Source organism: Trachemys scripta, chromosome 1 (genome assembly GCF_013100865.1).
Source record: "Trachemys scripta elegans isolate TJP31775 chromosome 1, CAS_Tse_1.0, whole genome shotgun sequence".
Lineage (NCBI taxonomy): Eukaryota > Metazoa > Chordata > Testudines > Emydidae > Trachemys > Trachemys scripta.
This window is the reverse complement of record NC_048298.1, coordinates 77385591-77398689: the sequence shown is the minus strand read 5'-3', so window position 1 is coordinate 77398689 and position 13099 is coordinate 77385591. Positions and strand designations below refer to the sequence as shown.

The 13099-nt window shown below is 41.1% G+C and overlaps 1 protein-coding gene across 10 annotated transcripts in view; it reads left to right on the top strand.

Annotated features, from left to right (window-relative positions):
- POC1B (POC1 centriolar protein B) overlaps positions 1 to 13099 on the top strand; it is a 142226-nt gene that overhangs the window by 13884 nt on the left and 115243 nt on the right. For all 10 annotated transcript variants that reach the window (XM_034772546.1, XM_034772504.1, XM_034772496.1 and 7 more), the window contains 2 exons: positions 90 to 197; positions 5113 to 5228. In XM_034772546.1, the coding sequence (XP_034628437.1) occupies positions 90 to 197; positions 5113 to 5228 (224 nt within the window). The remainder of the gene's footprint in view (positions 1 to 89; positions 198 to 5112; positions 5229 to 13099) is intronic.

Here is a 13099-nt window from a genome sequence, read left to right as displayed (position 1 = left end):
TCTTTTAATATTTATTTACTATTCAGTTACCTTTATTACTGAATATTTGATACTACTTCTTAAATAGAAACCTTTTTTATACTTTTCAGATTTTCACCTGATGGAAGATTAATAGCATCTTGCAGTGAGGATAAAACTGTTAAAATCTGGGATGCAGCAAATAAAATATGCATTGATAGCTTTACAGACTATGAAGGGTAAGTGCCATGCAACAGAAGAATGCAGAAATATATTTAACATGATATGAAGTTCATCTTTTGTGCTACCTTAAATCAAATTTCACCAACATCTCTATGCAATACTTGAAAATAGATGCAAACTTTTCTACCAGCAGATGGAAATCAAAGAAATGCAAAGATTTTTTTATTTTTAAGAGGCCAGCTGGCTGTCTAAATGTGCCCATCTGTTTTTCTGTCTTCAGGAGATGAGACCAAACCTGTCTTGAGAAGATGACTGGGTTAGACTTTTGACTACTTTTATCTTTGAATTTTTCCCCAATACTTTCCTTTCTGTTAATTTAGAGTAGGATGTTTGTTAGTGAAGAATTCTTAATTTTCCCCCTCATGCTCATTAATTAGTTGATAAGGTTGTTTATATTCTGCAAGCTACAGTGTGTTCTGCCTTCTTTGGCTGTAGAAAATACTTTGGTTTCATATTATCCCATATTCTTTTAAACATAAAGGGAGTCAGAGCTTTTGGAATGCAAAGAACCTCCTGGAAGAGCCCAATATATGCACTTTATTAGTTTCACTAGTGCTATCTCTCTCCATCCTTTGTCTGAGCGCAAAAGTACTTTGAGCTCTGCGGCCTGTCACTATCACAGGCTAGGTCTACACTACCCGCCTGAATCGGTGGGTAGAAATCGATCTCTCGGGGATCGANGCCCCTCACTCACAGCAGGCTTCCATAGCATCAAAGGTCTAGGTAAGACACTTGGGAGCCCACCATTCCTGTTCCATTACAGTGATTTCTTCAGAAAAACATGATCTATCCCTTGCACAGAAATATGAAGGGCTGTGCACTGAACAGCAATGGGTCAAATCATCTTGACTATTCAAAGAGTTGATGTACTAGCAAATGTCCTTATAGAGGAAGTTAAAATTATTTTGTACAATGTCAATGGCTACAAAGTGCTGGGGGTTCCGCTATAGAATTTGTAGAATTTTGGGAAGTTCCCAAAATTTTGTCCAGGAACTCGCTTATTTTAATAATTGTAAAGTTTCAGAGTAGCAGCCGTGTTAGTCTGTATCCGCAAAAAGAAGAACAGGAGGACTTGTGGCACCTTAGAGACTAACAAATTTATTAGAGCATAAGCTTATGCTCTAATAAATTTGTTAGTCTCTAAGGTGCCACAAGTCCTCCTGTTCTTCTTTTTGCGGATACAGACTAACACGGCTGCTACTCTGAAACTTTACAATTATTAAAATAAGCGAGTTCCTGGACAAAATTTTGGGAACTTCCCAAAATTCTACAAATTCTATAGCGGAACCCCCAGCACTTTGTAGCCATTGACATTGTACAAAATAATTTTAACTTCCTCTATAAGGACATTTGCTAGTACATCAACTCTTTGAATAGTCAAGATGATTTGACCCATTGCTGTTCAGTGCACAGCCCTTCATATTTCTGTGCAAGGGATAGATCATGTTTTTCTGAAGAAATCACTGTAATGGAACAGGAATGGTGGGCTCCCAAGTGTCTTACCTAGACCTTTGATGCTATGGAAGCCTGCTGTGAGTGAGGGGCAAGGTAGCATGGGGCTTTTCTTTGGTGTAACAATAAGAGTTTAGAAGCTGGGAGGGACTGCAGGAGAGAAATCCCTTTTCCTATTTTTTTTTCCTTTTGCTGCTACGATTGGTGATTATGTTAGGGACACTTGTCACTGCTGATGCTGCCATGAGAAGGCAGATTGTAAACTATTCTATTTTTCTAGATACTCTTCCTAGGTCTATTCTGTTCATTTGGTACCTCTGTGTGTGCTCCCACTGTCTGAGGAGACTTGAAGGGATGTTTGATAACGTCAGTTCCTTAGTTGTAATTTGTGTTTTCCAAGTCTCTGTGCCAGCCGAAACCTTCCGTTCTATTGGTGGAGTTAGGACTGTCTTTTGTCTAAGTATTTTCTTTAGAATAAATAGCATTTTAATTGCTCTGAAAGTCCAAAGTCCCTAACTGAGCAGAGTCAGCCATCTAGTGTAGCAGGAGTGTTCTTTTTTCCCCTATTTCTTCCTATTGATTAGGTGAATTTAGATCCATGACTAGAACTAGATGAATGTGAAGAACCCAAATTACCAGGTGGCAAATCACCATATAATGACCGCTTCTTGGAATAGCTAAGTCCTGGAACCCACAAGGGGAGAGGCAGTTCTTTATTTAGTCCTAAGTGGAGGACAGGATCTGGACCAGGAGGTGCATATATCTGAACCACTCAATAATAGTTCCTATAATGTAATTAAATTTAACATCCTTGAGGGAGGAAAATACCAAAGAAACCTACTACAGTAGCATTTAACTTCAAAAAGAGGGGACCTACACAACAGTAGTTAAATGGAAATGAAAAGGAACAGTCACAAGAGTAAAATGCCTGCAAGCTGCATGGGGACTATTTAGAAACACCATAATAGAGGCTCAAACTAAATGTATACCTGAAATTAAAAAAAAAAAAAAAAAAAGGAAGAGGGCCAAAAAAATACCACTGTGGCTAAACAACAGAGTAGAAGAGGTGGTTATAGGCAAAAAAGACATCCTTTAAAATTGCAAGTCAAACCTACTGAGGAAGATAGAAAGGAGCATAAACTCTGGCAAGTCAATTGTAAAAGTATAATTAGGTAGGCCAAAAAAGAATTTGAAGAGCAACTAGCAAAAGACACAAACTAAAAGCAAATATTTTTAAGTACATCAGAAGTAGGAAGCCTGCTAAGCAATCAGTGGGGCCACTGAACAATCTGTGTATTAAAGGAGCACTCGAGGAAAACAAGAGTATTGCAGAGAAGTTAAATGAATTCTTTGCATCTGTCTTTACTGCAGAGGATGTGAGGGATATTCCCATACCCAAGCCATTCTGAGGAACTGTCCCAGACTGAGGTGTTGGTAGAGGAGGTTTTAGAATAAACTGATAAATTAAATGGTGCTAAGTCACCAGGACTAGATGGTATTCAACCAAGAGTTCTGAAGAAATTCAATATAAAATTGCAAAACTACTAACTCTGTTATGTAATCTGTTTCTGTGCCAGATGATTGGCAGCATACCAGCTATCATCCACTTTTTAAAAAAGGTTCTAGAGGTGATCCTGGCAGTTACAGGCTTGTAAGCCTAACTTCAGTACCACACAAAGAATTAATTATCAGATACATAGGTAAATAAAATATGTTGGAAAAAGTCAACATAGCTTTTGTAAAGGGAAATCATGCCTCACCAATCTATTAGAATTCTTTGAGGGGGTTCAACAAGCACGTGGACAAGAATGATCCAGAGTTTATAGTGTACTTTGACATTCAGGAAGCCTTTGACAAGGTCCCTCACCAAAGGCTCTTAAGTAAAGTAAGCAGTCATGGGAAGGTTCTCTCGTGGATCAGTAATTGATTAAAGACAGGAGGGAAAAAAGGGTAGAAATAAATGATCAGTTTTCATTGTGGAGAGAAGTAAATAGCAGTGTCCCCCAGGGATCTGTATTGGGACCAGTGCTGTTCATCATATTCATGAATGATTTGGAAAAGGGTGAACAGTCAGCTGGCAAAGTTTGTAGATGATACAAAATTACTCAAGATACTTAAGTCCAAAGCTTCTGTGAAGAATTACAAAGGGATCTTGCAAAACTGGATGACTGGGCAACAAAACGGCAGATGAAAATCAATGCCGATAAATGCAAAGTAATGCATGTGGGAAAACATAATCCAAATTATACTTGCAAAATTATGGGCTCTAAATTGGCTATTGCCACTCAAGAAAGAGATCTTGGAGTCATAGTGGATAGTGTTCTGAAAACATCTGCTCAATGTGCAGCGGAAGCTTTTTTTTAAAAAGCTAACAATGTTAGGAACAATTAGGAAAGGGATAGATAATAAGACCGAAAATATCATAATGCCACTGTACAAATCTGTGGTATGCCCACACCTTGAATACTAGATGCAGTTCTGATTGCTCCATCTCAAAAAGGATATATTAGAATTGGAAAAAGTACAGATAAAGGCAACAAAAATGATTAGGGGTATGGAACAGCTTCCATATGAGGAGAGACTGGGCCTATTCATCTTAGGGTACATCTACACTACAGGGGGGAGTCCATTTAAGATACGCAAATTCAGCTACGTGAATAGCGTAGCTGAATTCAACGTATCGCAGCCGACTTACCCCGCTGTGAGGACGGCGGCAAAATCGACTTCTGCGGCTTTCTGTCGACGGCGCTTACTCCCACCTCCGCTGGTGGAGTAAGAGCGTCGATTCAGGGATCGATTGTCGCGTCCCAACGGGACGCGATAAATCGATCCCCGAGAGGTCGATTTCTACCCGCCGATTCAGGCAGGTAGTGTAGACCTAGCCTCAGAAAAGAGACAACTAACACGGAATATGATAGAGGTCTATAAAATCATGAGTGGTGTGGAGAAAGTTAATAGGAGAGTGTAACCTATCCCTTCACATAACAGAAGAACCTGGGGGCACCCAATAAAATTCATAGGAGGTTTAAACACACGGAAGTGCTTCTTCACACAATGTACAGTCAATCTGTGGAACTCATTGCCAGGGGATGTTGTGAGGGCCAAAAGTAGAACTAGGTTGAAAAAAGAATTAGATATGTTCATGGAGGGTAGGTCCATCAATGGCTCTCAGCCAAGATGGTCAGGTATGTAACCCCATGGTTTGGGTGTCCCAAACCTCTGATTGCCAGAAGTTGTGAGTAGATGACGGCATGGATCACTTGATGATTGATCTGTTCTGTTCATTCTCTCTGAAGCTTCTGGCACTGGTCACTGTTGGAAGGAAGGATACTGGACTAGATGGATCATTCATCTAACCCAGTATGGACGTTCTTACATTCTTATTAATTCTCTTGAATTATAGATATTGCTTTTAAAACCGCAAAACTCATTAAATCTATTTTCATAATTTCCATCTAGGTTTGCAAACTATGTTGATTTCAATCCAAGTGGTACATGTGTAGTTTCTGCAGGTTCTAATCATACAGTGAAGCTCTGGGATATTCGAATGAACAAGTTACTGCAGCATTACCGAGGTAAAAGCTTACATAGCTCATGGTAACTAAACCTGTTTACTTAATTCTTCTATAATTATATTATAAATTAAATTATATTAGAATTTCTTTAAAATGGAAGCAATAAAATGTCTTGTAACATTAAGAAATATTCCCTTAACTATCCTTTATTTACATTTTAGTGTACCTTGATCTCATTTTATACTGCTGAGAATACTTTTCCTTTTCCTTCTGCTAATTTTCCTTGAGAGAAGACTGGTGAAATTATGCCCAAAATGAAATTATAAAGTGGCTGCACAAGGTTGATTTCATTCAGTTTAACAGTTGACTTTTGAGGTTTTCTTGGCAGGAAATCCCACTGCCTCTTGGACTTGAAGACAAATGCTGTTTTCTAGTTTTTAATGCAGAATCTTCTACCTGGCCATTGTGAAAATGACATACGAGCTAGATTCCTCAATGACAATAAACGGCTATAAGAAAGTTGTTGCTTAATAACAGTTAACTTGGAGAAAGTGTGGTCCAGTGATTAGAGCGTGAGACTGGGAGTTAGAGCATAGGACTTCTGTCTTTTAATGCTAATTATGCCGCTGAGTAGTTCTCTGGTCTGGGACAAGTTACTTATCCTTTCAGTGTTTGGCTTTCCATATAGGTGTTGCAAGTAATAGTTAACATCTGAAAAGTGCTCTAGAAAATAGTTATGAAAAGATAAGTATTTTTATTATTCAAATAAGGCAGAATGTGGGAAAAATAAATGGCATGAAAATTAATGTTCAAGTAATTTTCATGTTACGGTGAAATAATACTCTGAGTTTCAAGTTCTAGTCTATCGTGAGAAGATACAAATTTAGGAAAGACTGGAGATATGGGGAGGAGACAGATGCATGATGGGGGATACTATTCAGAATTTTTATTTAGAACTAGTAGCTGAAAGCTCATCCTGTTGCATGGGTGTAATTCCTAAAGGTGTGTGTCAAAAAGCTGGTAAAAAGGGCTCTTGTTTCCATGTGTTGTGTTGCAGGGAGCAGTGTTGCTGTTTGTACATGTTCCCCAAAGTTTGTACACAGAGCAGCCCCCTGGTTGATAGCACAACCATCTCCTTGTTACCCCACATAGCTGTTACTCCCACTTTCTCTGATCAACTGTCACTTTCCAACCACCACGGAACCTTTGGACTCCAGCATTCGATCTGGTTCTGACAGCCAAACTGATGCTTGAACCTCATGATATTCCAAATAAAAAAGAGCCATCAGCCATGATTCTAGCTGTTTCACTTCACAGTGAGTCACCAGACATGCTAGGCTTTAGAGTGACACACAGACAGAGTGACAATCCTGGAAGATTTGTGTTGATTTTGTGCAGGTGGCAAATGAGCAGTGTGCACTGCTGTGAGGGTCTCTGTGTTGGTTGTGTTGTTCTGTAAGTGGTTTTGGAAAAACTGGCAGTTGGGCCAAGTAATCCACCGTCTGTGCAGTCTTCCTCATACAACCAATTAAAGTGTTGCATAAAAATTAGTTGTAACACAGTGGTTTTCAACCTGTTGTCCCCAGACCTTTCAGGGTCTGCAGACAATATCTAAAATTTCTAAAAGGATCCACATCTCCATTCAAAAAAAATTTAGGGGTCTGCAAATGAAAAAAGGTTGAACACCATGTGAAAGGATGGCAGTTGGTTGAGTTACCTCTGATATCACAATGGTGTAGGTCTCTTGGCGTACCATAGACACATGCTTTACTATAGCTGTACTGCACAACTATAATTAGTAAAGTCAGAGTGGCTGAGAACTTAAAAATTGGATGGTAACAGACCGCGAAATTCAGTGATAATTTAACCTGGTGATATTCTGAACAAAAAGGGTCCTCAGTCATGTTTGTAGCTATTTCCAGGTTTGCGTTGACTCTGCAGACATTCTAGTCTACAGTGACAATCCGTGAATCTTATTAAGTAGGTGTTATTTTTCTTTGTCTTCCTCCTTTTGATTTTCAGTATATTACAGTATGAAAGTTTTAGAAAACATACACATCTGTGATTAATAGCATAAATCAATATTTATAGAATGTCAGTTTCCTATTAAGGGCTGATTTATACTATAAATTTAGGTAGGCGGAAGCCACTTTACATTGACCTAATATATGTGTCAATACTACCAGGCTTCTTCCTCTGACCTAACTCGCCTGTAACATCGATTTAATTACACCACCTCCATGAGAGGCATAGTGCTTAATTCAATGTTGATGGGTCAACAGAGAGGCAATGTAGACACAGTGTTATATAAGGTGACTGAATTGGTCTCCAGGAAGTGTCCTACGATGCTCTGCTGTGACTGCTCTGGAGATCGTTTTCAACTGCGCAGCACAGGAGCCAGGTACACAGGAAACAGTCCCTCCCTTGTTAAAGCCCTGGGAACTTTTGAATTCCCATTTCCTGTTTGATCAGCATGGAGAGCTTGCCAGTCCAGCTGATCATGGCAACTCAATACCTCACACACACTCCAGCCTGGAGTACACAGGAGGTGGTGGATCTTATTGCTCTGTGGGGAGAAGAGTCTGTGCAGGCACAGCTCCGATCCAGCCGAAGAAATGTTGTCATCTACTCAAAGATCGCACAGGGCATGGGAGAGAAGGGCTACAGCAGGGACATGCAGGAGTTCCGCATAAAAATCAAAGAACTTGGCAGGCGTATCAAAAGACAAGGGAGGCAAACAGTTGTTCTGGTTCTGCATCACAGACATGCCACTTCTACAATGAGCTGCATGAGATTCTCAGCGGCAACCCCATCACTACCCCCAAACATTGCGAGGATACCTCCCAGGAGTCTGAGTCCCGAGCTACCTCAGGCAACAATGAGGAGGACATTCTGGACAAGGAAGAGGAGGAGAATGGGAGACAGGCAAGGAGTGGATCCATTCGCCTCAAGAACCAGGAGCTATTTTTAACCTCGGAGTCCAGCCAGTCACAGGACAACATGGTGGCTGAGCGTGATGCCAGGGAAGGCACCTCTGGTTAGTATGCAATTCCAATCAAACTGTAGGGGTTACATGCTCTTATATTTTGTTTAATCTGAAGAAAAAGTGAGGGGCAGTGGATATCTGCTTCACAGTGGCTGCTCCAGCTACATAAAGAGTGCCCTCCGGAAAAGACTGTGTGTGCACAGGGATTGCCCGGGAATCCTCAGTGGAGATCTCTAGGAAACTTTCTAGGGAAGGGCTGCCTAATTTCTTCTACCATGATAGGACACTTTCCCATGGCACTCCAGTATTAATTCTGCTGGCATTGCGATACACAGCATAGCAATGTAAGGACCGGATCCATTCACAAACGCTTGCAGCATCTGCTCTCTTGCCACCTCTGTTTCCTTCAGGAGACTGATATCACATAAGGTCACCTAGGGGAGATGGTGGAAGTTTACATTATGAGTGCTCGTACCGCAAATATTAGAGCATGTGATCCACCACCCATGGTGACTTCTGGGTCCCTCAACCACACTTCCTTTAACATGCTGGTGGTTTTGTTGGCAGGGATCGGTGCTGACCTCACATTCTGCAAGTCCAGGGTGACTATTACAAGCAGCATTAAGAGAAGTGGGGAGTGGGCTTCTGTGCTCTCTTGTGGCCACAAACCCCTGCCCCTTCTCCTTGGACAAAGACTGCAATTTGTGAGGCTTAACGCTGGTCCCTGGTCTCAAAGCAACATCCATGTTGCTAGGGGGGAAGGGGCATGGTCCACATGTGCTCCCGATGTGGGTTTCCCACAAGTTGCAGCACAAGGCCTGCGCCTAAGCCACTGAGCCGTGCTCCCCATGGGTGAAATAGCAAATTGGTTCGTTAAATAGCTAAGGATTCTGATTATGTTCTGGCTTGAACTTGAGTGTAATAAGGAAGTGATTTTTAAATAGCAACCTTGTGCTAGACCCATGGTATGCACTGACAATGGTTGCCTTGTGCTTTGCATGCCTTACAGTAGAAAGCTTGCCCTTCAGCACATCCTCCACACCAGCAGAGAGGCTTTCACAGATTAGAAGGCGGAAAAAGAGAACACGTGATGACGTGTTCAGCGAGATAATGAATGCCTCTGGGACTGCTGACATGGCGCTAAGAGCCTGGAGTATTTCATTGTCTGAAAAATTGGACATGGAGAGCATCCCAGGAGCATAAGGGTGGCATGCAGAATGAGATGCTAATTATGAAGGACCAATCAGATATGTTGAGGCATCTGGTTGAGCTTCAAGAAAAACAACTTGAGGCTAGACTCCCTTTGCAGCCCCTGCAAAACTGCCTGAAAGCATTGCCCTGTTCCCAATCCCCCTCCTGCAAACGTTCCAGGAGAGGGGTGGGGGGGAAGTGCAGTATCCCTTTCACTCAACTCTGGGAGAGGGTACTAAGAACAAACAGCAGCCATTCAAAGACCTTTGATGGCAAGACTACTGTGCTTTCACAGACAAGCTGACTTGGTTTCTTCCTTCCCAATTTTATCACATTGTTTGCCCAAGGTTAAATTATTTTCCCAGTCTTTCAGTTTCTTTATGCTTGTGCAATAAAAATCAATGTTTCAAGAATGAAATGCTCTTTATTTATTCCAATCGTGGGGACTTGGTGGTGGGAGGGGGGTACAGGGAAACTGATGCAACGGGGGGATGGTATGGGAAGGCACAATGCAGATAAGCGGTGCACGTTACTGTGGCTCATTACCGAAACAGGTTTTCAAACCCTCCTGGAGATGAAGAGCTCCTTGCTGGGCTCTTCTTCTTGCCCTGGTATCTGGGTGCTCAAAATTAGCTGTGAACCTATCTGTCTCCATGCCCCACCCCTGCAGAAACTTCTCTCCCTTTGCCTCACAGATATTATGGAGCGCACAGCAGGCAGTGATAAAAATAGGGAAAATGCTTTCACTGAGGTCTAACCTAGTAACCAAACTGTGCCAGCGACCCTTTAAATGGCCAAAGGCACAGTCTTCCACCAGTCTGCACTTGCTCCGCCTATTGTTGAACCATTCCTTACTGCTGTCCACGTGGCCACTGTATGGCTTCATGAGCCATGGGAGCAAGGGGTAGGCTGGGTCTCCCAGGATCACTATTGGCATTTCAATGCCATCAATAGTTATTTTGTGATCTGGAAAGAAAGTTCCTGCTTGCATCTTTCTGAACAGACTTGTGTTCCTATAGATGCGCACGTCATGCACCTTTCCTGACCATCCCACATTGATGTTGGTTACACGCCCCCTGTGATCCACCCACATTTGCAACACCATTGAAAAGTATCCCTAACGGTTTATATACTCTTTGGCTAAGTGGTCTGGTGCCAAGATAAGGATATACATTCCGTCTATCACCCCGCCATGCAAAACCATCCACGATGTCCCGCACGTTGCCCACAGTCATGACCCTTCTTAGCAGAAGTTGATTAATAGCCCTGCACACTTGGATCACAACAGCTCCCACAGAGGATTTAGCAACTCTGAATTGATTTCCCCCTGACTGGTAGCAGTTTGGCGTTGTAAGCGTCCACAGAGCGATCACCACTCGCTTCTCCACTGTCAGAGCATGTCTCATTTTGGTGTTGCTGCATTTCAGGGCTGGGAAAAGCTCTGCACAAAGTTCCTGGAAAGTGGCCTTCCGCATTTGAAAGTTCTGTAGTCATCGTTCATCATCTCATAGCCGCATAACGAAGCGATCCCAACAGTCAGTTCTTGTTTCCCAGGACCAGAAACGGCGTTCCACTTGTGCTCAGCTGCTGCATGACTGCCAGAAGCAACCAGGAATTGTTTCTTTCTATGGCTTGCAGCTGGGCTGCTTGAATGACATTGCAATGTTCCACACTGTGGCTCCTGTCTCGGCTCTGGAAATACTGCAGGATAAGGCACAAGATGTTTGTAATGCTCACAACAAGAATGCACAGCTGAGCGAGGTCCCTGCTTCTCAGGCTATTGCATATGTGTGGCTAAGCCAGGCTTTCAAAAAAAGACACAAGAAAATATGGGTTGTTTGCCGTTGATATCGGGAGGGATGGAGGAGCGGGATCATGGGAGGCCAAAGCCATGTTCGCATTCCTCCCTGTGACAATGTTTTGGTCCCATGAGGTGTTGCAAGCCCTTCCCATAACCCCCTGCAGCTAGTTAAACTGTGGGATAGCTACCCATGGTGCACTACTCTGTGCATCAATGCAAGTGCTGCTAGTGAGGATGCACTCCACTGACACAACCGACCAACTTATTTACTACAGTGTCTGAGTGTCAACTTACATTAAGTTGACTTAACTTAGTAGTGTAGACATGCCCTAAATCTATATTCAAATGTTTAGAAAACAGCTAAAATACAGACATCTCCTTTTCTTCCTCCAAAAACAATTTTTCCTTAAAAATCATAATTTTGAGTTTTTATAGTGGCATGACTGCTCAAAGAGGCTTTTTTGTGAGTGGAGTTTAGTATAAAACAACTTTTTTCTGTTTTTGTAACTATTAAAAATAGCTACTATCCATTTGTAAATTGAAATTCACCAAGCCATTAGCTTGTATCAAAGACTAATATTTTCCACCAAATAGCCAAATTTTAAAAATGATTAAAAAGAGCTGTAGTTAGTGTGATACTTTGTTTATTGGGGCAAGGAAAGGAGATTCTTAATCTGTTTTTTATGCCTGGGCCACCATCCTTATGACCGAATAGGAGAATTGGCTCCATTCAGTGTCTGTTGCCACTTGGTAATGGGCAAGTCTTACAATGTGCTGATTGTCCAGCTGCAGTTGGTTTAAAGTCAGTAGGATCCAAGGAAAATCAATAGGAGATGAATGTGCTCTGCATCTCACAAGATCTGGCCCTGATTGACTAGGGCCCTGATCCAGTGAAGCACATGTTTAAGCATATGTTTAACTTTAAGCCTGTGCATAGTTCCATTGAAGTTAGCTATGGTGCCGAAGTATTTTGCTACATCAGGATGTGACAGTGTGATTAATATGACTCAGTCCCTCTTCTCCAAGAACAGAAACTGACAGTACAGAAAACAATAATGTAATCATTTAATATTTATTAAATGTCTTTTCTATATGTTTTAGTGACTCAATATTACATTTTGTCTACATTTTTAGCTTTCAGAAGAATGCCATTTGAGTTAAAAACTGCAACGTATTTCAACTTGGTCCCTTTGAAACTGTCCTATAATTTTACAGACTCTGAGAAGTTGCTGTAATCTTAAGAATTCATATTTATTTTATTTTAAAAAGCCCCATGCCGTGAAAGTCAGCTTAACCATCTGAGTTTGGCCAATAAAAGATGGGACATTCAATGCTAAGGCTTTCTTATCATCCTAAGCTCATGTTATTGGGTCAAGGTACCAGAAAACACACTCACCGGTATGTGATCATAAGGAGTTTAGGTTTAACAGTATGAAATTAACCACAGAAAATAGCCTTTGCTTTGAATTGCTTTATATTTGTTGGTTTGTCAAACTCTTTGATATCATGATTTTTAACATGCTATATGTTAGTGTCTGAATTATTTCTGTCTCGATAAATTTAATACATGTCAACAAAGCTCCTCCTACACCATGAATACTTTTTGTAATCAATGAATTGACTAGTATTACTATAACTGCAATTATACTCAGATATTTTTCTTTGTTAAATTCATATCTTTTTAAATGAATTTAAATTAATTCCCCCTGCTAACTGGAAAGCAAACAAATCTGCATCGTTTATTTTAATAAAAGCATTAATTACTTTAGCATCTCAGAATTTTTTCTTCATTTTGTAATTTTTCTGTTGTATTAGCATGGAACTGAGTAACTGCTTTCTTTCACATTTGTTTTTCTTTTCTCTCAGTAATAATGGGAGTTGATTATTGTTTTGGACACTAGAAAGCAACTACTATAAGAAACGTAGATTTTATTTCCAATAGTTAGTATCAAC